Below are 24,733 nucleotides of genomic sequence, written 5' to 3' on the forward strand. Positions count from 1 at the left end.
CTGCAAAAACCCATAATGCCAAACTGGCACCAAAAACAACACCATCTGATCAGCCATTCTGATCATAATAGAAAAATGCAGATATTATTATGTAATATTTTGTGGATATTCATACTGCAATCACAATACAAAATAGTCATCACTTAGACATGCATGAAGAAAACACCTATCTGAAGCTTTGACCAACCATTTTCAGTATCGTAATATAGTATTTTAATGGAATTTAATAACAAATAAAATATAGTAGAATGTAAAATATCATTAAAATCTTGTTGTTAAACTCTTTTATTGTGTTTAAGTGTTTTTGTGAAGCTTCATTTTGACTAATGTGAATGCATGGAGACTGAATAAACCTGTAGGCGTCTAAAGAGCCCACTGAGTCAATACACTGTTGTGTTGCTATGGTGCTTAGAGAATAGCAGACTGTACACCATGGAGTAAAACAAGATTTACACTGTAACCCACACTGAACCCCATTAAGGGGTAAGGCAGAAACTATTTGTCGCTACATTACTGTAAAAAAAAAGCAGAGAGCATGAATACACTAATTGAATAGCTGTTTTTCTGTTAGAGGCTCTGTAAGTGATACAATAGATAGGATGGTTAGTTGCTTTAGCCTTGGCTATCACTCAAGCACTGGACAGCAATCAATAATCCAATTACAATCTGGCCTGAGCATTATCATTAAACGGGCCCAGGAGTAGGTTAGCCTTTATGTAACCAGTTTCTCCTACAAACAGGAATGTATCACCACTGATCATATGAAAGAACTGGCAAAATGTCAAATATCACATCCACATAATTAATCTGTAATCAGACTGGGTGATGAAACATCTAGAAGCAGGGTTAAAATAATATTTGATACAATATTCTATCTCTGTAGGTACTTTTCACATTTTTATTCAATATAGATAAATCTAACAGCCTTTCACACACTAAAAAGAAATGTCACCACAGCAATAAAATGTTGCATTCAAGTACACCTCATAATTTCATAAATATATGCTCAAACATTATTGTACACTGAGCGGTTTATATTTCTAAGACTGAGCTGATGGAACCTCTTTTTTCTGGTTTCACGCATTGCCAGGATACTCAACTTCCATTCATTCATTCATTTTATGAACTACTTAGTTCTCGAGAAAGTCTGACACATACAGACAAAAAACCATTCACTCTACATTCACACCAGTGGCAGCTGCTTGTCTTTCAGAGAGGGGAAGCTCATTGTCAGCTTACATTAAAAAAAAAAAGTCAAGTTATTTAAACATAAATTCGGCCCTCCGTTCCTTTTTAAGAAAATGGTCAGTGACCTTATCGTACCAACTAAACAAGAAAACGTTGAAATTATGTTAAATTGAAACAAGGAAGTACAATAAGTGTGTTTTATTTACAGTGCAACAAATGAACAAGTCCTTTCGTAGTGGTTTCTCTCTTGATTTCACAGCAGAATACGCAACGGTATTAAACTGAACTCTGTCAAGTGAAGGAGTAGATCTCAAAATAGCTGTCAATCAAACGGGATTCAGCCTTTCAACTGATCCTCCAATCAGCATGTGGAAGCCTAGTGTCCAGCCCAGCCGAGCTCCGCCCACAGCTCCATTCACCCCCAGAGACGCCGGGCGTCCGGGGGCAGGACAACATCGTGGCATTTATCCAATTACTGTCCAGTTTTGAGGCAATGAAAAAAAAACTGTTCCACTCAGTCCCATTGAAGTGCATGGACACCGAGCGTCTACGGGCAAATGCACTGACCATAGATTGTATGAGAAAACAGCGCAACGGGAATGTATGAGAAGTGAACATTATTGAGTCTGTTGATTTGTGATAAACCTGATTCTGAACGAACTCGTCTGTGAGATGAACGTGTTCTAACACATTTGTAGTCAATGAAATGTCAACACAATCGTACATATTTAACCATTTAATTTTCGTAATTTTAGGGGAAGCCGAGCTTCCCTTGCAGTCTATGAGAAATCGCCTCTGACTCACACCTATGGGTGATTTAGACTGACCAGTTAACCTATTATGGTGCATGCCTTTGGATGGTGGGGGGAAGCTGAGGTATCCAGAGAGAACCCACATAGACGAAAATGCAAACTCCACATAGAGGCAAAAAATTGGTATAGGTTGATATGGAAAAATGGCTGTAATATATATAGATATGTACTGGTACAAACACTATAAACACATCGGTGTGATTCATCTGCTGACGCACTTGTTTGTTGTCAAAGCTGTGAAGGTTGAAATATTAGTTATCTTGTCAAAATGTAACACGATATTTAACTATTTTCATTATCTTGATTATAGTTTGATTTATTTTATTTAATGTTTTCAACTGGTCAAAAATGCAGAGAAGTTCTAAAAAGATGGATGTAACCATACAGTACAATATTTCATAAGGCAAATATTTTGGAATCTCTAACACTGAATAAATGTTCTTGTATAATGACATGGTCTTTTTACTGAAGATGAAATACTTGGATCTAACACTTTTGGAATCACAAACATTTGAACTAATAACTGTAATTTAACATGGTTTTTTTTTCAGTAATTTATCTGATTACAGTGAAAGGTTTTCGTAATTCAATTATTTAATGCTGTATAAGGGTGTAACGGTGCACTTGTTTGAATCGAACCGTTTCAGTTCAGGGCTTTCAATACAATACGGAGGTGTACTGAACAAATACATGTAGCCTATGTGAAGAACGCAAACACTCACCTTAAAGGTGGGGTATGAGATCTTAGAAAAACGGTTCGAGCAAGCTACAGTTTAAAAATACTAAATTCAAAAGTCCAAACCCCTTTCTTCAGACATCCCTCCAAAGCCACACCTCCAGAATACTGGCACGCGCAATGCATATTACCGAGGGTTCATGAGCGCTGCACAGCAACAATTCACCGGCTCCAGCTCCGGCCCCGGCTCAGGCCCCAATCCATGCATACCTCATTCAGTCTCCTCCAACACCCCCACTTTTACAGAACAGCCCCAGTTCATACCTACCTGGCTAACGTTACATTTCCTATTAATTTATGTTAGTGACAAAACAGTTTGCCGGTGAACTTTCCATCCTAACATAGCTAATATAGCCAAACTCTGGCTCTGGCTTTGTTTCTTGTATTAGTGCTCCAAGCCTCTGAGAATGGACGATACATGCACGAGGAGGGGTACGCACAGAAGGGGGAGGTGGGAGGGACAAATGGCTGTTGAGTTTCATAGACATATCACCGTTCAATCATTTCGATTGGGCGTGAAAAATGATCGGTCCTGTGCTTTCCACAGGTGACTAAATTTTTTTTTTTTTTTTTTGTGTTAGAGCATTTAATTAATTAGTTGTAATCGAGGTGTGAAGGGGATTTTAAGCAATATAGTAAAAAATGCTTCAGTACAACATTTCGCATCCCACCTTTAAGTTTCCACATAAACCTTGAAGTAGAACGCACATAGTATAAGCAGGGTGGATGCAAGCAGCACCCACGTCCAATAGTTGGAATCCTAGCCAGACATCTAAACAGTCCATGCACCATACACATGCTGAGGTGAACCAGTATGGCAGCTCAGAGCAGCGTCACAGGTACAAAGCCAGAGTTGGAAGACCCTCCATCTTCTCTAAGGCCTCAGATTTGGGAGCACTTCAGATTCCCTTTCATTTATGTCATCAGAGAGAGACAAGCTGTCAAAACAAGAGCAGTGTGCCGACATTGTTTCGTGAAGATCGGTTAAAGTTTTTTTAAAGGAAATTGGTCTCCTTCACCGTACCAAAAACGTATTGAAAATGTATACAACCGAAGACCCCGTACCTAAAACATACCGAATCTAAATTTTTCTGTTACACCCCTAATGCTGTAACTTTCCAATAGTGTTTGCACTAAAATGTTGCATGTTTTCAATGCATTTCCCTCACAGAACCTTGCTGCAACTTTCAAATATACTAGTATCATATCTGTCAACCTAGCCCACAGGTGTCAAACATGCGGCCCGGGGGCCAAATCCAGACCCCCAAAGGGTCCTATCTGGCCTGTAGGATGAATTTGTGAAATGCAAAAATTACACTGAAGATATTAACAATCAATGGTGTAAAAATCATTTTAATTCAGGTTCTATACATACACATATAAACTAATTAGATCTCAACTGGGTCAGACTAGAAAAATACTGTCATAAAAACCTATAAATAATGAAAACTGCAGATTTTATCTTTGTTTTAGAATTAAAAAAAAGTGAAATTACATGAAAATGTTTACATTAACAAACTATCCTTCAACAAAAAATGTGAATAACCTGAAAAAATATGAATGAGAAATGTCTTGTAGATGCAATTTTATCAATATTTTACCTGTTACTAAATGTTTTGTGTATTTGTAATTGTAATGTAAGTTGTATTGCACATGTGTAAATGATAAACTGATAAACTGATGCAGAAAACTGTTAAAACTGCACTTGTCTTTCTTAAGACATTTCAAGTTGTTCACGTTATTCAGATTTTTAAGGACACAATGTAGATATAACCATTATCATAATGTAATTTTACTTTTTTCACTGGTATTATTTTACTGGTCCGGCCCACTTGAGATCATATTGGGGTGAATGTGGCCCCTGAACTAAAATGAGTTTGACACCCCTAGTCTAGCCAATCAAAAAGTCTGGAAAACTTTCAACTTCCTCATACAAGAAAGAGGAGCTGGACACACATTTAAGCCAGACAAGGCCTCAGAATAGATACAGAATAGGTGCATGTGGGGGTTTCCTTCTTGGCCTTAGTATCCTCTGTGTCCTCAATCTCTTATTCAGGTTGTATTGATCTGTGTGGGGTGAAGATGTGACCACAACAGAGCAGTCTCTTCTTCCGTCATTTGGTTTGTTAGTGTGTCCGTGGAGAGCTTTAATATTTAATCATTTGGTTAGATGTTTTCTAAACAAGTCCTAACTGCCTGTCTGTCACAATGTATTATTCAGAGGTTTTTCTTACAGTGCAACTGCGTCTCTACACACCACATTCGTCAAACAATGCCACTGCCTCGAGACTGTGACTAAAAAGGAGCAAGAGAAACACCAAGCAGCCCAGCGTACACATAAAACATATTGTAGCTACACGTAGTACTGTATAAAGACCCAGCTCCATGCAATTACAGAGCCACAACAAACGACCCAGCGCTCACATTGTGGGAGGTAACCATGGCAATCAACATGCCTAGATTGTCGAAAAAAAAGGAAAACACAGAGGGGGTGGTGGAAAGAAACGAATAATAGACAATCTGTCAGTGTCAAACAAAGAGGCTAGGCGGATGCTATGAAAGAACCAGTTCAGAACGGACCGGCAGAGGCTGCGGTACACTGAGTCCACAAGCACAACTGTGTCCAGATCTGAATTTAAGCTAATACATATTCACCTCTACCATTTGACCTAAGCACAGTTATTTGAGTTGACTGCAATTGTTATAGTTGATTATGATAATTTATCTGAAAAAGCTGGATAAAACTGACAGAAATGTGATATTTCATCATCATTTCCACTGTCTGAGATTGGACAAATGCCCTTTTAATCACATCATCTCATTGCTTCATCTAAACTTCTACTGGTGCATGTCATTTATTTGCATATTCCACAAATTTTGTCACATCTTGCACAGTTTTTGTTTACAATTTTGTAAAAGGTAATCAGAAATGCAATTCTTAGTGTGTTCCATTGTTCAGTGTCAGTAAATGGCTCTTCTTCATTAGGTGTGGAGTATTTGTACAACTATTGTTTATCTTATATTACACTAATGGCATAAAATGATTAGAAGACAATAGTTAAAATCTAGTGCTGTTAAACGACTAAAATTTTTTATCAGATTAAAAACAGCGTTGTGGATTAATTATTGATTAATCGCGATGAAATATCATTCATTTTTAATCTATATATGAACAAATCTATATGAGCAAACAGACTCAAGAAAGAAGAGAATATATATGCACTTAATGTGTTTAAACACCTTCAACAGTTTCAACAAAACAACTTGAAACAACTGTTCTGTTTTGGGGTTTTTTGTCCTCATATTTCCATCCAGAGGGCCAACGTACTGTTTAGCATCTTCCATCTTTATGGGTTGGTTCAGCTGCCTATCACTACCAGATCAACTGCCCATTTGCACATGCGCGACGTTAACTCTACTTAGACAAACTGCCCCAAATGCATTAGCAGAGACATTTAGAGTCATTCTGCACTGCAGATCAGTTAATTGCATTAAAACTTTTAATCAAATTAATCATGATGATGGATTAATCCACATTTATGCATTAATTTTGATAGCCTTATTAAAATCATTAATGGCAATGTTTTTTGACAATTAATCAACTAAAATTTCATTATCATGTTAATCCAATTCAAATTAAAAATGTGACATATACCAACAACATACTGATTTAAAGAAATGCAACATATGGTGTTTTTTAAAGAGTGGTACTAATAAATGGGGACCCATATTATTCACATGCTTGCTAAATGCATTTCTGGATCTAAATTGTTTGTAAAATGTGAGTTTTTTGGCCACTGAAATAAACCTACGCAGAATATTTAATGAGGTGCTAATAATAAATATCAAGAGCAGTGTCTAACATTAGGCATCTGGTATAAGTTGGCCTTTCGCCATGCGGGGGGATGGGGGGGGTGGGAGCGCTGTTGGGTGTTGTGCTAGCCTTGTTTGCCCTCCTTCCTCTCTCCATCCTCCGTCCATCCCTTCCTTCCTCCCTCCCCTGCACTCTGAGTGCTGCTGGCAGAGACTGTACAGATCAAAGCATGTACAGAACAAACCGCAGGCCTTCTCACCCTGCAAGAGGTCTGCACTGAAACACTAGTAGGGACAATGCAGCTCGCCAAAACTCACATTGTGGGAAAGAGAAGCTGCAAGTAGCCACATACTAGACAACAGCTGACACTGTCATTTATTTGATGAGTGCCTTTGTGTGGCTGGAGAAGTATGTCCGACATGTGTAGCCTTGTGCACCCATCTGGAAAAGGTTAATTATTGCATAACACAGCATTAGGAAGTCAAACTAGACAATAATCAAGGATCAAATACAGTATACGACATCAGTATACTATGCATAGCTAATAATAATAGACATATTTTAGATTTTACCTCAATACATTGTGTAATGGCAAACATATCCTGTCTGTACCACATGAAAATATATAGTATGACTTCTATCATTTCACTTGATATTATGCTTTATCATTTATTTTGTTATATTGCAAATATTGCTCTTTGCACCAATGTTTTGTTTTTTTTTTTGTAATTTGGCCTGTATTTGGCACAGACACAGGCAGGAAATAGCAAGACAGTATTATAAACAAACATGGATTAGACTGAGCACAGAATGACATGAACTATTAGCTCAAATCTATAAAAGGAGAGATTTGTGTAACAAAAGTCAGTAAAAAGTTGTTTTTTATATTTGGTATTTGTTTTCCAGTAGTTTGGCTTGCATTAATTTTTACCCTTCTGCTATTAAAGAGTGTTTCTTATTCTGTCTCCTACAATACTGACAAAGAAGATGCAGTTCAGAAAATGGATGAATGGATATTTTTTTACATGATCAATTGAAAATTTCCGTAAATGTTTTAATTAAAAGGAGAAAAATAGTCAAATACAGTTGTGGAAAAAATTATTAGACCATCAAAAGTCATCAGAATCAATGGTTATGCAATCAAGTACTACCTCGTGTGTGTATCATATGACTAAAACAGACAGAAAAGAAAACATGGAATGCCTAAAAGCAGTGTTTTGGGCAGTACAATTCCATAGTTACTGATGTAAGAACTGAAGTGATTTTGGTTATTATCAAGAAAACCATAGAAAATGGCTAGATATCAGCTCTGAAATTAAACTCTTATGAGCTATTTTTGTTGTTATCATTATATTTATCCAACCAAATGTACTTTTACTTGTACCAGGCATTAAAATGAACAAGAAATTGAAGAAAACAAGGAGTGGTCTAATAATTTATTTCCACAACTGTATGCCCAAGTGTCTTTTATTAGTTTGATATATTATTTAAAACATATTAAGAATTAAATCTTTCAATGTGGGACTGTTTATTCACAGAATTAACATAATACAATGCTATGCTTAATCAATTCTATACAGTGAGATAATGCTGTACTACGGTTAGATTTCTGTCATACAGAGGCCTGGCCATGTTCCATCACTGTTTCAGTGTATTTCCTTCTTCAGCTTTTGTAGGTTTATGCTAACATCATAGACAAAAATACCCTGTACTCCACATTCTCCTATAGTTTAAAGTCTCTCTCAATCTGTCTTCCTTGTTCTTGTTCTATGTCTCTCCTTTTTTTTCAGAGAGATTTCTTCTTCGAGCATGTCGCTGAATGGTGAGAAGAACAGGAACAGCACAGCATCACAGCTTGTCTCTGTAATGTCGCCTTGGCAACCTTGGCTGTAATGTGTGTTATGTTGACCTCTTGGTTTCTGTAAGTATAAGTACAAACTTCTGCTGTTGGCCACTGACCATTAGCAGAGGTTCTATTTTTTCCAAACCCACTGAGAATAATGTTCACAGGAGGGCTATAGGATACATACATTTTTCCAAACCAAATAGGCAATATGGGAAAAAAAAAGGGATTTGACACCAGCAGCACCTCCAACATCCCAGAAAGTTTGGAATTCAGCTGTAAAGTTGGATGAAACTTAAATATCACAGGCTAAAAAATACTGGGACTATAGTTTCATGATTCTTGTTAATAGATGTATCTGTCTAATGTATCCGTTATGCAAATAACAGTCTATTAATACCCATTAATTAGTATCGATGGACGCATGCCTCCACTCACACGTAAGTAACATAAGCCAGGGATATTTCCCTTCATTGTCCTAACAAATTATGTGAGCAGGATAAAAATAAGCCGACGCAGAATGGCACAGTCTCACACAGGCATGTTTAGAGTGTGAGTGTTACTTGGCTAAAGACAGTGATGATAAAATAATCTTCCATTTTTATGTCAGAATACATCTGCTGTAGTGATGTCAAGGCATATTTTCAAGGTATTAACAATCATTGCTTATGATAGAGGATAACGGACTGCACAAACTACACAAAAACTATATTATTTATCGCCTATTGATTCCACTGTGATGAAATTATTGACCTAAATGACCATTTCAATTTACACAAGCTTGACTAATATGTGGTTTATTTGTGTCACACCAGTACTAATGCATTTCATATTGTATTCAGTAAAACAGACAATGAGCCAGGCAGGTAAAAAAAGAAACTCAATAGAAATTCAAGCCTTATTCACTGAGTATCCATGGACAAACACAAAACATGCACCACAAAGAACAGAAGTTTTTTGCAACTTTTGATGGTGGGGAAGAAAGGCCTAATGTTTTTAGATATTCCCTGCTTCTTGGTATGATGAATGAAGTATGTAAAGACTACAATAAAAGCCAATGTACTGCACGTCCATTCCCAAACAACATCTCATATCTTAGACTATTTGTTGTATGCTTCGCTGTATTTTGCCATCCGTAGTGATTTGACTGTTTCAGGGAATCTTACAAATAGAGCCTTAAAATTCGTCATCCATAAAGGCATTTCCGCTTTCACTCTAGTCTAAAACCCTTCCAGCAATCACTGCTTTTACATTTACTTCACAGCAGCATACACAACAGCCACTTACCCATTGTCTAATTGTGGCTCAAGTTTCAATAATGGCTGGTCTAGATACTGAGACAGAACATGTGTTAGTATGTCACAAGCTGTTGCCCTATCTTTTCAACAGTAAAATGTTGTCACAGTACCTTTATACAAAATAAAATATACATATTGTCTACATTTATAATTGCAGGATCTGCTTTTTTGGCCCTCCTCAACCCTAAAAGACCTAAACCACCACAAAAGACAAAAAGCATCTATTTATCTAAAATGTTTAATAACTTTTAAGCCTCTAATCCTATCGACATATTTATATAATTCAGGTAAAATGCAGTTTTAGCTTTTCGGCAACATCCGATATGAACCCATTAGGACATTCAGAGACTCATTGAAACACAGTGATTTTCTAAAACACTGGTTCACCATTAAAACCCATCTAGTTTGACAAATGACAGTGGCTGCAGATATGTGTTTTTGTGTTCAGTTAATTGTATATTTTGCTAAAATTCACTATTTCTTCAGTTTTTTGTGTTATAATATAATAACCATTGAATTTACTCTGAGCTTTTATGAACATCAACATGAAAAATCCCAATGGAAAGGTTAAAAGTAGAGACAAATTCATTTGGAAGACAACAAAAAATAGTTGTTGGTCTTTGAAGGTTAATAGGGAGACAGTGGAAGACATATGAAATCCACAGTGTTCACATCCCAAAGTTGTATTAGTTTTTGGAGGTAGAAGCACTTTGGTCATGGATAAGACAAGATTTATGTTTTGGTTTTAAATACTAATATATAAATTGGCATCTATTTAAAGGTGCAGGAGACTTTCATGACCAATTTTTCATCAGATCTGTAAAACCTCAGTCATAGCCTAAGTATCACGAATCTGTAAGTCTTTCTGTGATTACTCACCTGAATCTCTTGCATTACGATGTACAATTTCGAAGTACCATCCACCATAAACAAACCATTTGTTTACAAACCGAGCTGGGAGGTAACTCGGGCATATTCGGAATTTTGTCGCAACGTGCATTGTGGGAAGCGAAGGCTCACGCAGCCACCTGACAGCGGCAGCTGAAACAGATATGACACAGAAACAGCAGGAGCTCCCTTCCCTCTATGCATATTCCTCCAGCCGTTTCCGTGTTTCAGCCGTTTCCGTGTCGTGTTTGTTTCATCCATATAATACTGTATGGTTGCGCTGCTGTTGTCAGGTGGCTGCATGAACCTCCCTTTCCCACAATACACGTCGCGACAAAATTCCGAAGATGCCCGAGTTACCTTCTGGCTCTGTTTGTAAACAAATGGTTTGTTTATGGTGGATGGCACTTCGAAATTGTTCACTGTAATGCAAGAGATTCAGGTGAGTAATCACAGAAAGACTTACAGATTCGTGATACTTAAGCTACGACTGAGGTTTTACAGATTTGATGAAAAATTGGTAACAAAAGTCTCCCGCACCTTTAAGTAATTTTTATCACATTTACCAGTCTTCTGTGTCAAAATGAGACTTGGTAACTTCTAGACTTTAACCATGTACTGTCAATGCCTAAAACTAACCACAAAAAGTGTAATAAAGTAAGAAATTGAAGATCGATATACTAGTAGTTTTGGTTCAGAGCACACAAATCTAGAAATCTAAACATTAAACATATTTTTGGAACAGAAATGTTGAAATAATTCAGAAACACAGCATTTCTCCTACATGGGTGAGTTTGATTATGAGGCTTACGAAGGTATAAAGGTACGATGTGATGTTATTATCTTTGCTAAGATCGCTGTTCGTATCTACGGTTCAGACTAAACTGTGACAGTTCTGACCTTGTGTGAGCAATTCAAACAGATCTTTAGTGCAGCTATTGACAACACAAACAATACAGAAAACTGAGGTGATTTGTCATTTTAATGTGGCTTTTTTCTGTGTAAAAACACCACCAAGCTAACAGAGAGGTAAGATAAAACATCAGCTTATGTGGTAACATACAAGAAGATTTTAAGACACAGTATTATTTTGAGCGGCTGAGTTTTCTGAGTTTTGTTTTGTTTTTTATTTGAACAGAAAAACTTGATAAAACCATACCACAGGTACATGGAGCATTGAGCTTTATACTTTATTCAGTGTTTGATATTGTGTGTGGATATGTAGTGTTGGATCATTGGGAGTTTTGATAGTCCTTAGTGTGTTCTGGTACGTGACCTCCACCTGCTGTTGAGAGTTTGGGAGATCAGTATTAAATATCCATAGCTTGGCAATAACCTTCTGTATCCCTAACACATTTAATGCAAAGTGAGACTGGTATTTTCAGTCAGTGTAAAGGACAGCTCCTCTCATTAATTACCTCTGCCAAGGAACACTGGAGGTTATGTTTTCATCGGGTTTGTCCTTTTGTTTGTTTGACTGTTTGCAAGATAACTCAAAAAGTTATGCAAGGATTTTGATGAAATTTTCAGGAAATGTTGATACTGGCACAAGGAACAAATGATTAAATTTTGGTGGTGATCAGGGGTGGGGTGGGGGGACTGATCTGCCTTGGTGGATGTCTGTGCTCTCCGAGTGCTTTTCTAGTTCAGTTCATGTAATAAACACTTTTAAATTTGCAGCATAGATGTGTGAGCTGTAGATTGGCGTTACTCACCTATATACAGTGAGGAGTCCTTTCTGTGAACATGGTCATCAATGTAGGACACTCCCAGAGGCTGGACCGGTGTGGCTCCAATGCCCAGCAGGACTTGGGCTCCAATCAACAGAAGGTACATCATGTTGGTGTTGGCCCGGTTACCACAATTAAACCCAGAGTCTCTGTTTTCTGACCTGGAGTTGTTGGAGCAGACGTCCCTGCCGTCCTCGGCGTGCCACGAGTCCCCTGCCTCATACTCATACTGATGAGTCAGGAACTCTGGCAGAGCTGACAGCAATGCCCCCAGCGCCATGACGATCCCACCACAGCCAATCAGGCGGGGCCGGTGGGCCTTGGCACCGAAGTAGCTCACAAACAGGATGAGGGCCAGGTTGCCGATTTCGAAGCTGCTGGCGATGACGCCCACATCGGCACTCTGGAGGTTGAAGCGTCTCTCCAGAGTGGTCAGGACGCTTACCTAAAAGAGGGAAAGAGCAAATGCAGAAGCAATTTAGAACACTGGCTTATACAATTAATTTTACAGTTTCCACGGTCAATTGCTGTAACTAATTCACTTTCCTCAACATGTCAACATGTACATTTTAAATATATATAAAATAATAAATGCTTGTACTATATAAGTCAAAGCCTCGAGCATAAACACAGCCATCTGCCACTTTCATCACAGCTCGAACCAATAAGAGCAACTTGTTGATGGCACACATTAGCTGATCCAGTCTGCAGGGTGGTCCACATCCAACATCATCCTCATACTCCTCCTCCTCCTGGAACAACCCTGAGGCTATCCTGATGCCAACCTGGGAGAGACGACATGTACATGTGCAGGTCCTCAGGCAAGAAACCTCATGCAGCTGTTCTAATTATGCAACAATAACACATCATACCAGCTGTGATGTGGATGTTGTTAAGTGGTGAACTGTCTCTCTGTATTACCTGCATGGAGGATCCTCCACATGACTGAGGGTAAAGTGTTGGTCAAGTTATTTTAAGCATTTATTAACCACTCATTCATAAGAAAAGGTGCAGTAGAGGCCGTTTATCTATTGACATTCACATGAACACAGTAATTTTATAGTAATAAGTGCTTAAGGCCTACTCCTGGATGCACAAACGCAATATAAGCATATGTTGCATGACATGATTGTTGGTAATTTTGATTAAACGATTGACCAGTTAGATCTGGTCTGTTGGGGATGCTTTAGAATTGCCTCACTTATAGTTTCTTGCAGAACAAAGACTACTTAGAGATAGTAATTATAGGAAAAATGTATGTGAAATAAAAAAAAAACTGCTTGTCCTGCTTCCTGTCAACATTGAAGCTGTATCTGAATGTATTTAATTTGTTCTTTCAGTGAATATGTATACCACTCAAGACAAATAAGTGTGTAATTCTGACTTTAAGGTTTTGGTGAGCAGGTGACCTGATGCTGCTCTCTCATTGGAGACTTAAAGGGGTCATATTTTGCTAAACCCACTTTTATTAGTCTTTGGTACATTTATTTGTGTATTTGGACCCTAATAGTTCAAAAAGTTTGGATTTAAACCCTCCAGGTGCTGCAAAGCTATCTTTATATTCATTCCAGCAAAAATCAAGTGGATTTCTACAACCCATTTCAATTCCTGCTTAATTTGTTACATTTTATAACTGGTTACATCATGACATTTGCACATATAAGGTCAAGACTTCCAACGAACATTTCTCCGAGTACGACATAATTATTTGTCAGCAGCAGCAGTTGTAATAAAAACTGAAAATATGCCCGAAGTTCGAGCCAATTACCTAAAAAGTTCAGTTGGTTGTATTAACGAACACAGGTGGTCTAACGGGACAGAAAGCACGGTCAACAACCTGGAGGGGGTGGGGCATGAAGTGGCTCATGTGCATTTAAAGGGCCAGCGCTCAAAATGACCTTTCTGGTGTCATTAGTCAGAAATAGGGTTGAAGATGGACCTGTGGAGTTGAATTAATGAAGAATTCAGACCCAAGCATAGCATTTACAGTTTATGTAGACCACAGGGAAATGTTTTAAAATGCATAATTATATTTAAAAAACAAAACAAAATATCACTCCTTTAAAGATATATTCCAGGGCACACACTTTCTTTCTTTGGTATTATCCTTTTGTGATGATGGGATCATTTCCATTGTGTTGTCATCTTGTCTAGAGACAGATGCTTTTAAGACTGTAAAAAGATCATAAATCAGATAGGTAACCTACTCTAAATGTCACAGATAAAATTGTCTAGTCCAGTTCAGCCTGTCACACCTCCATTTAGTCCCCTTTGCCTTTATGTGACTGTGTATTAATAGTGTGAGGAAAACGTCGATTTGACCTGTCAGCATGACCATATCCTGTTTCACACGGGGAGGCCAAGGTTTGATTTCTAACAGGTGATTGGAACTCTTCCACGTTTTTTTGTTACTATTATTATTATTGCTTTTTATTTTACTTATTTTTAGTTGTGAGTCAAAGAAAACATTAAACTCATCCCCACTCCTGAGTCTTGTTCACAATTACATGTCACTACTGTAATAATGTGATCAACTGATTGAAATATACATGCAAAGAATTAGCAACGAAACTGTAACACTGTTAAACGTGTCATTAAAATAAGAAAAAAATGACACAATTTAAAAAAGTTGTGCTCATTACAAGCAATAAAAAACAGTTTTTTAAGACTGTGTTAAACTCTTAAGCTCAGAGGTTTTACAGGTGCCTTTTCTTCTATAATATGGGAAAATAATCATGTTCCTCTGCTGGGATATTAGTATTATTACTGGTTATATCCAGCTCAATATTAGCTGACTCATTTCCCCGAAACAGGTCTTTATTACCTTTTTCTTTTTTATTTATTTCAGCTCATTTATTTTATTTTCAGATTTATAAATTCTACTTTTTGAATTTTTCTTTTGCACTGTCATGTTTGTTGTAATTCTATGATTGTTCTGTTAATTGTTGGTCCTGTTAAGAGCAAAACACTGAAATATTTTCAAATACAGCTTCAAATATGTTAGTTTTGATCCCTTACTTACTTAAACATTATTTTGTTGAATTTTGGATTTTTGGAGAAACATTTTGTGACACTTATATTTTGTTGTATCATGCAGCAGAAAGTCAGGGGTCAAAACTCACAATATCCTGATCAATTTCTTATGCATATGGACTTACACTAAACACTGATGAGAGATGGTTGCTTTATGGTTCAACTCAACAACAGTGTTTACAGAAACACAAATGTGACCAATTTTTTGGAGCTTCACCACTCATTAAAAGACAAAAGACAAAACCTCTTTGGACCAGTGCCAGTAACTACACTGTGATGATCTTGGTTATCAAAACCTTGTCCTTGCTTTGTAATTGAAACATTACAAAACAGGATAACACAGAAAAATATGATAAGAGGAAGCAGCAGGAGCAATAAAGTACACCGAAAGGTAAAGATGCACTTTTGGTTTGGGAAGCTGGTTTGTAAAGAAGACATTCTGATACAGAAAAGAAAAAAAAGCACATTCCTCTCAGACTAAAGTTTTCCCCAAACACAAACACCACCTCTTCTTCAGAAGGGAAATGCAACACTGTATTGTGAGATCAGATCCTTTCCACACATACTTACCCTTGGCTGCTGCCTTTATCCAAAAGCATTTAACAAACAAGATCTTTAAGCCAAAAAACATTGATTGAGTTGGTTTAATGATTTCACACACAAAATAAGACAACGGTGTCCAGTGGTGACATAATACTAATAAAAAATGAAATGGCATCTTTCATATTGGTTTCATTGAGGTTAAATACCACCCACTAAATATGTTTCAGACAAATTTTACATATACAATGAAATACCTGAATTTGCACATTCTCTCTATTAGCTGGATTGGTTCTTTCACCTTGCCATCAATATTAAACCCAAAATGATTATTATTTTCCTTTCATTTTATGAGTTTTGATACCCAACTCTCTTTAATTATCTTCTCATCTGCAAGAAGAACAGCATATACCTTCTTTTATGCTGCCATTAATCCAGTAATAGGCCCCCAATGAACCGATAAATTACTTCATTACAGTCACAAACTGTGACTGGAAATAACAGTCATAAAACGACGCTCCTCTAAAAATACAACGGTCTAAATGTCGCCACTGTAGTGGTAATGATCACGTCATATCTGCTCGTTATTTCCTGTTCTACTGTGGGCCTCCTGTATATCCTTCAGTGTCAAAGGCCTCCTGTATTACAGAGGCATGCAAGTGCATAAAGAGGAGAAGCAGGTTGGATCGACCTCCTGTGCAGTGTTTCGTAACCTTCTCTCCAACAGACCATCCATACATAAAAAATGACCCAAACAACGTGGAGCCTACGGATGGCGTGACGCGCTTTGTGTCATGCAGATGGTGCATAGGCCTGATTGATAATACGCAGCAACTCATCAGTCAGTGAACGCACCGTGTGCTATGATCACTGGAGGATGTGATTCTTATAATGTTATCACAATAATAGGACTATTAACCGCTCAGACGGAGCACCGCATCGTCACTCACTTTCAGCCTGCGCCGGTTTGAAGGGCGCAATGTTAACCCGACGTTACACTGAGCTCTATGGAGATGCGACGGTCCTCCAGATGGATGTATGTCAATGGTGTCCAGATACTCACCAGATAAGCCCCCACCGTGCCCTGGGCCAACATGAGCGCACATTCCGACACCAGAAAAATCTTGATGTTGGAAAAACACGAGGTCTTCTTCTGGTTGTCATCCTGCTCCGGGTCGTCGGTGCTGCTCCTCTCGGTGCAGATCTGGTTTTTAACCTGCATCCTTTGGCTCAGGCTCCGGTTGGATTGGACGGCATGAAACTGAGCGGATTCGGTCCGGCGGAGAGCATCTGGTTAGAATGACGAGCTGCACTGCAGAAGCACTGGGAATCTCTAGCAATAGCCCGTCTAGGCTGGAATATGCAGTTGGAAATACTGCTGTCCACTCAGCATTACGCACAGTCCGTCAGCGACCTGTGTTCAGCAGCGCCTGTCCAGTGCGTCTCCACCAGCCTACAGCACATTTACATACGTAGGCTGCGCGTGTGGATGTCTGACGGGCTGTAATACCCACGTAGAATTACGGGACGTTGTTTCCCAACATCCGGGATGTTACATCTCTACCCGGTACCGACTGGCTTTGGTTTGTCTGCCCGGTTCCGAGCCGCAGCTCTGCGTCCTATAGGCGACGTGCTGAGGCTCCTCCCATAGACCACAGACGCACTCTCTCTCTCTCTCTCTCTCTCTCTCTCTCTCTCTCTCTCTCTCTCTCTCTCAACGTGCCCCTCATATTGTCATGTCACCTGTGTTGACTTTAAGCATCATCATTGTATCTACAGAAAAGCATCACCACAGATTCATTTTAACCCTTTCATGCATGGTGGTCCCTACAGTGGACAGTTATTTTACAGCTGTTCTATTGTATAGTCATGGGTTTTGTTGTTTTAGTTCCATATCAGCAAACACAGTGGACGCTTATGCATCATCCTATACACTGACATTCAGACCATTACTGAAACTTTGCTGTTTTTGATCAACCTGATCTGCAGATACATGTTTGAGTGTAAATCAATTGCCATTTGTTAGACAAAATCTTTTTTTTTTTTTTTTGCATATTATCTCCATGAAGTGAGTAATAACTAGCATTAGAATATGTTAAAATGAGAGAAAACATCAGATTAGCAGCATTAAATGTTATTATTTCATTGTTTTTATATCACTTTCTGATATTGGGTTTTAAACATGTTTCTTTACTTCAAAAATTAAATGCATGGACATTTTTGTAACTCCATAAAAAAAAAAAAAAACTTGATTGCATTGTTTTTTCATGCCTAAGGAGGAATAAAAACACTCAAGAAAAAAAATCTTGACTAAGGTTCTCATAATTCATGCATGAAAAGGTTAATACCATCACTGTCATTTTAGTGTCCAGGACAATAACAATGCAGACCCACAAATACACAGCCCACAGCATGGTTTACATTAGAAACTGCCTCAAAAACACACTATATCAGGGGTGTCAAACTCATATTAGTTCAGGGGTCACATACAGCCCAAAATGACCTGAAGTGGGCCAGATCATTAAAATAATAACATAAAAATATATAAATATTGTCAGTTCCAAAATTTGTATGTCTAACTTCCATGTTTTAGAGTGGAAAAAAAGTAAAATTATATTATCAAAATGTTTACATCTACAAATTATCCTTTTAAAAAAATGAGAAAACATGAACAGCCATGAACAAAATGAAATTTATTAAGGAAAAAAAAAAGTGAAATTTTAACAATTTATGCCATTTTTGGCCTCAGCTTTTCATTTTCACATGTACATTACAACTTACAGATCACAGTGGATCTACAAATACACAAAATGTATAAGAACAGGCAGAATATTAGTGCAATTACACTTAATTCTCTTAAGACATTTCAGATTGTTCATATTAGTTCCGGTTATTCACATTTTTTGTAAAAGGATAGTCTGTAAATGTAAACATTTTTGTGTAATTATACTTTTTTTACAATTAAAAAAAAGGAGAAAAATTTGTAGTTTTCATTATTTATAGGTTATTATGATAGTGTTTTACTGGTCTGATCCACTTTAGATCGAATTGACCTAAAATGATTTTAACATCCTTGATTGTGAATTTCCTCAGTGTAAGTTTTGTATTTCATTAATTCATCCCACCAGCCGGATTGGACCCTTTGGCGGGCCGCTTTTGGCCCCCAGGCCGCATGTTTGACACGCCTGCACTATATCCTCTTGAGACCCAGCAGTGCATTTTTATCTACTGTAGGGGACAAGAGTTTCACAGGTTTACTTGAAAATACAAATATTAAAGCAAAAATGCAAGCCATGGCAAGAAACAGTCCATAAAAATAAAAAATATATATGTCTGAAAAAACTGATGCATTATGCTGTTTCCAATCAAGACAATCATGATGTAAAAAAAAAAAAAAAAAAGTCAAATATTTTACTTCCCTTGGTCTCAGGAGGATATGACTTGGTTACTGGATTTACAGCAGTATCAGTACATCCAGGTCTGACTTTGAGTGTGGGGTCTGTGATGGCCTTCAAACCCTGCTATTTTTTGCTACACCTAGTTTTTTTTAAAAATATATATTAATTTAGTTTCTGATTCTTCATAAACCCTCTGATGAGGCACCATTCAACAAAAGGCACCACAGCTTCTGGCCAGTGCTGAGTCACAGTAGTAAAGAAATGAGGTTACACAAGCAGCTTTAGTATGGCATGCACTGAACAGAGAATGACACACTAATGGTGTCCATTACTGCCATCTGCTCTCCATCTACAATTGAAGGATTTACTCTTTCAAGCCTTGTACAAGACTTATTAGGTTAAGAAGGTTATATGAACTCTCCACTATGTCTTTGTGATCGTGAACAGGGCTACGCAAAAATTATTCCAAATATTTTCATGAAAATCATTGGAATGGCAAGGTTATGGCCACAGATGAACAGTTATGAAGCAGGTGCATGAAAAGCAACATAAGCTGAAACTGTTTGTAAGTATAAAATAGAATATACACTGAAAACAGTTAGTAAGTTAACACTCAAAAACATAAACAGCCACTAGCAACCAAAAGCATCTACTGATTTAAAATGTCTAATAAATTTTGAACCTCTAATCCTATCAGTATATTTAATAATTCAGCTAAAGCACCGTATGGCAGTTCATCAGATATGACCCATTTGGATGTTCAGAGGCTCCGCAGCATTTGCTGCATCCGCTGCAATACTGACACACCAGTAAAACCCATGTGTGTTTATGTTGCTGATATATTTGATGAATGATGATATATTTTGCTGAAAAAAATCTCTTTTTCTGTCACTTTTTTTATAAGCATAAAGTAAGAACAACAATGAAAAGTATGTGCATAACAAGGTGTGGAGTGACTTTGTGGCAAGGGAGTAGGTTTGATTCTGACATTGGTGGGGACGCAAAAGTGCTCCAAGGCAGCACTCCTGAAAGTTGATGTTTTTTTGCATTTGCGATCATAATTTCATGTCAAGTAGAGCTGATCAAACAAGCAAACAATCATAGTCAGTCGGTTCTAGCCATTTTGGCACCCTAGGCGAGATATGGATTTGGTGCCCCCCCCTCTTAAAAACACACACATGCACACAAACACACACATACATATGGGGGGGGGGGGCACGAAGAGAAGATACATGAAGCATGAGAGGAGATGAACAAAGCAGCCAGCAGTAAACAACATAGAAACATATATACCAGCCAACCAGTAGCAAACCGCATAGAAACATAAACAAAACAGCCGACCAGCAGTAAACCAGATAGAAACATAAATAAATCAGATAGAAACATAAATGAAACAGCCAACTAGCAGTAAACCATATAGAAACATAGATAAAACACATAGAAACATTTATAAACCAGCCAACGAGCAGTAAACCAGATAGAAACATATATAAACCACATAAAAACATATATTAACCACATAGAAACATATATAAACCACATAGAAACATGTATAAACCAGTTCAGCCGCAGTAAACCACACCTTGGCAGATATCTCTTATTCATCTACAGTTCCATTATTTGCCAACTTTGCTTCATTTCAGTTCAGCTAGCTGTTGCCAGCAACATACAACGTTTTTTAACATTATAAAAGGTTACATACCTCTATAATTGGATTATTTTTCTGCCTCCTCTTTTCTCTGCTTCTAAACTGTGCAGCTCAGGCCTTGGAAGGCCTTTTCATGGTGATAAAGTCTCCATCCTTTACCTGGATGCTTAGTACAACACCTGTCTGACTGTCATTCAGCTCTGCTCTGTCACTCACACACACAGTGAGCACCGGTCTGGGAGAGCTCACCTGAGAAATTACAGGGGGGGGTTGTTGTTTTGTTTTTTTTCCTCTCATTTCTTTATTTTAAAGACAATTAATGAGAAATTGTCATGTTATCAGTTATCAGCCTATGCCAGGAACCGGCCCTGCACACATGGACGCATAGGCACGCTTATGCAGGCAAACAGACACATGTCCAAATGTACATGTAAATGACACCTCTGATATTCAAATCCGTCTAGCTCACGTGACCCAGGCAGAACAAATGCAAACATGGTGACAACTTACGCTAAGCGGTTGCAGATACGAACTGCCTCCTGTCCTGTCCAACTTTTTTTTTCGTCCTGTTCAGCTAGTGGATAACTGTAGCTTTTACAAGTAGATGGAGTAACAGCAGGGACAGCCAATCACATGTACGATAGCAAAACCACAGAGCCAATCAGAGAGTGATAATTAGGTTAGAGGCGGGACTTCAAGCAGAGACCGACTATTAACCCTTTGTGTGCAATAATCATTGACTAAACACTACGGACAGCGGTTGGATTGGTAGGGACAACACAGTAGTGGCTGGAAATTGGTAGAGATGTGTCCGTAGCGTCCCTATGCAATTCTACGCCCCTGCTTTGTGGGACATTCTAGAACAGGAGATAAAGGAAAGTACAAACATAAATGTATTTAAAAAGAGGTGTAAAGAATTGTTTCTAAATAGGTATATGGAACATGAAGGATAAAAATAGTATTGCTGCAAAGATCAGGCGTGGTTTCTTGGAATTAAGAGAGAGTAATTCGAATTTCAGAGATTTTGATATGTGTGAGTGGATTAGAGTGGGGGCAAATGTGAAGTCTAGATGAATTGGGATTGTGGGTGTGAAATTATGGAATGGACTTTATGATGCATTTAAGTTATCTACTCCTTTGGCGAAGTTTAAAAAAAAAAGAGTATTTTAAGTTTAAATTATTCAGAAATATTGAATTGAGATGGTAGATGTGTTTTTGTTGTTGACTTTTTAAAAAATTTCTTTATTTGTTATTATTATGGTGTAAATGCTCGATGCTGTACACATTTAAGTTGATGGAAGCAGAGTATTAGTTGAAAAGGATAGGCAAAAAAATAAGCTTTTGCTTCTAGCCTAGTCCTTTTTTGGTTTTTATGTTTATTACAATTTATGTACTGAGTACAATGATTGATGTAAAACCAAAAATAAATTCATTCATTCATTCATTCATTCATTCATTCATTCATACAATAACCTTTGAATTTACACTAAGCTTGAATGGACATCTTCATAGTCAGTAAATTAAATTAAATTAAATTAAACATAGGAACATGACTTTCACTGAAAAATGCAAAAGATAACATCGTAATAAATAACGTTAAATAACTTAGGAAAGGTTTAACGTAGAGACAAATTCACAAAAACACTTCTAGGTCTTTAGGGGTTAAAAAAAAAATCCTAACACGTGGCAACAACTGACAAAAAGGAGGAAAACAGGTAATAATTTGTGATGTGATGTGATGTGATGTGATGTGATGCTATGTCATGTCATGTCATGTCATGTCATGTTATGTCGTGTCATGTCATGTCATGTCATGTTATGTTATGTCGTGTCATGTTACGTTACGTTATGTTGTTATGTTATGTTCATTATGCTGAATGTTCTCAAACACATCAGTGGAAACCACTCTGTACTACAGGTCAATGAGACAGTGTAATTCTCCACTGTGCTATTTAAAGTAAATGCCTGCTGGGAATCTGATAGATGTGATGGTACAGTTTGACAAGCAGTGTGTGATGGGGAAGAGTTCATCGTAACACTTCCATTTATACACTGCTTTTACAGAACAAAAGCACTTAATGATGAAAACAAATAAATTGTTTTCTTGAGGAATTGAATTCTACATGAATTTTTCATTCTGTTGTTTGTTGTTTCTGCATTTTATCCGCAAACTGATGATAACAATAATAAAATAGAGCATTGGCTGTTGTCTTTAAAATAAAAATGATTCAATACATCCTTGCCAATGTTTGTCATAGAAAATGAATATGACAGCAGAGAGGCAGGAGTGAGTGCCAGAGACAGCAGTAAAACACAGGGCAAAAATCCCCATCATAACAGTGAAATAAGAGACCACTGAGTAGGGTCACATACGGATCACCCAACAGCTTTTGGCTCGCAGTATTCCCTGACCATTCAGATGCCTTATCGGGACCAATTCAATAGCATCTGAAGCAGCACAATCTATCAGCCAAACTGTGGGCTCAGCAGGAAGACTGTACATTTCTCATGGAGTCACTCAGAGTGCCCAGGGTGATTTAAGATCAACCATAGTGCCTGCTGATGCAGTGCAAGCCAAATGAAGACATTATTTTAGGATGCCTCTTAATCACAAGGTGCACTGTGAATAAAATGCATTTATGCAACACCAAACAAATAAATTACAAGAACACAGAAGAAAATGATGTCAAATAATCTATAACCCCAGTTCTGAAAAAGTTGGGATGCTGTGTAAAACGGAAATAAAAACAGAATGCAATGATTTTCAGATCTCATAAACCCATATTTGATTCACAATAGAAAAAAAGGATCAAATTTTGAACCTGAGAAAATGAGAAAGTGCGTCATTGGCAGCAACATGTCTGTTTACCACTGTTTACCTCATTTCTAACAGCAGCCCATAAACGTCAGGGGACTGGGGAGACCAGCTGGTGGAGTTTTGGGAGAGGAATGTTGTCTGGTTCTTATCTGATAGAGGATTCTAGCTGCTCAACAATCTTGGGTCGTTATCATATTTTTTCATTTCATGATGCACCAAATGATTTCAGTAACAGACAGGCCAGTTCAGCACATGGACCCTTGCTGTTTGGTGATTTCTGGAATATTCAAGGCCTTCTCTGAAAAATGTTGTTTGGATGGGAGCATATGCTGCTCTAAAACCTGTATAAACCTTTCAGCATTGATGTCACTTTTCCAGATGTATAAACTGCCCTCTCCAGAGGCACTAATGCAACCCCATACCATCAGAGAAGCAAGCGTTTGAACTGAGCACTGACAACAAGTCAGATGGTCCTTCTGTTTAGTCCAGTCCAATCTATCTATCTATCTATCTATCTATCTATCTATCTATCTATCTATCTATCTATCTATCTATCTATCTATCTATCTATCTATCTATCTATCTATCTATCTATCTATCTATCTATCTATCTATCTATCTATCTATCTATCTATCTATCTATCTGTCTGTCTGTCTGTCTGTCTGTCTGTCTGTCTGTCTGTCTGTCTGTCTGTCTGTCTGTCGGTCGGTCTGTCTGTCTGTCTGTCTAGATTTGTAGAGCCCTTTACAACACTTAAAGTGACCAAAGTGCTTTCCAATGAAATTAAAGCATATAAAAATCAATAATAATCAATAATAAGACAATATAAAAACAATAATAAAACAAACAACAATAAAACAAATACATGTACTGTGTCACAGCATTACTGAATGTTAAAAGCCAGTTTGAATAAATACGTTTTTAGCCTGAATTTAATCTTTGGTCTAGAATAGAGGGTGTTTCTGGATTGCGTTCATAAATGGCTT

General features: G+C 37.6%; 1 protein-coding gene across 1 annotated transcript in view; it reads right to left on the bottom strand.

Annotated features, from left to right (window-relative positions):
- Positions 1-17,104, bottom strand: part of LOC115414394 (solute carrier organic anion transporter family member 3A1-like) — a 43,814-nt gene extending 26,710 nt beyond the window's left edge. The window contains exons 1-2 of the mRNA XM_030127728.1: positions 16,946-17,104; positions 12,295-12,754 (exon numbers count right to left, since the gene is read on the bottom strand). Coding sequence (XP_029983588.1) covers positions 12,295-12,754; positions 16,946-17,104 — 619 coding nt within the window. The remainder of the gene's footprint in view (positions 1-12,294; positions 12,755-16,945) is intronic.
- Between the last annotated feature and the right edge of the window lie 7,629 nt (positions 17,105-24,733).

This window comes from Sphaeramia orbicularis, chromosome 3, assembly GCF_902148855.1.
Source record: "Sphaeramia orbicularis chromosome 3, fSphaOr1.1, whole genome shotgun sequence".
Taxonomy (NCBI): domain Eukaryota; kingdom Metazoa; phylum Chordata; class Actinopteri; order Kurtiformes; family Apogonidae; genus Sphaeramia; species Sphaeramia orbicularis.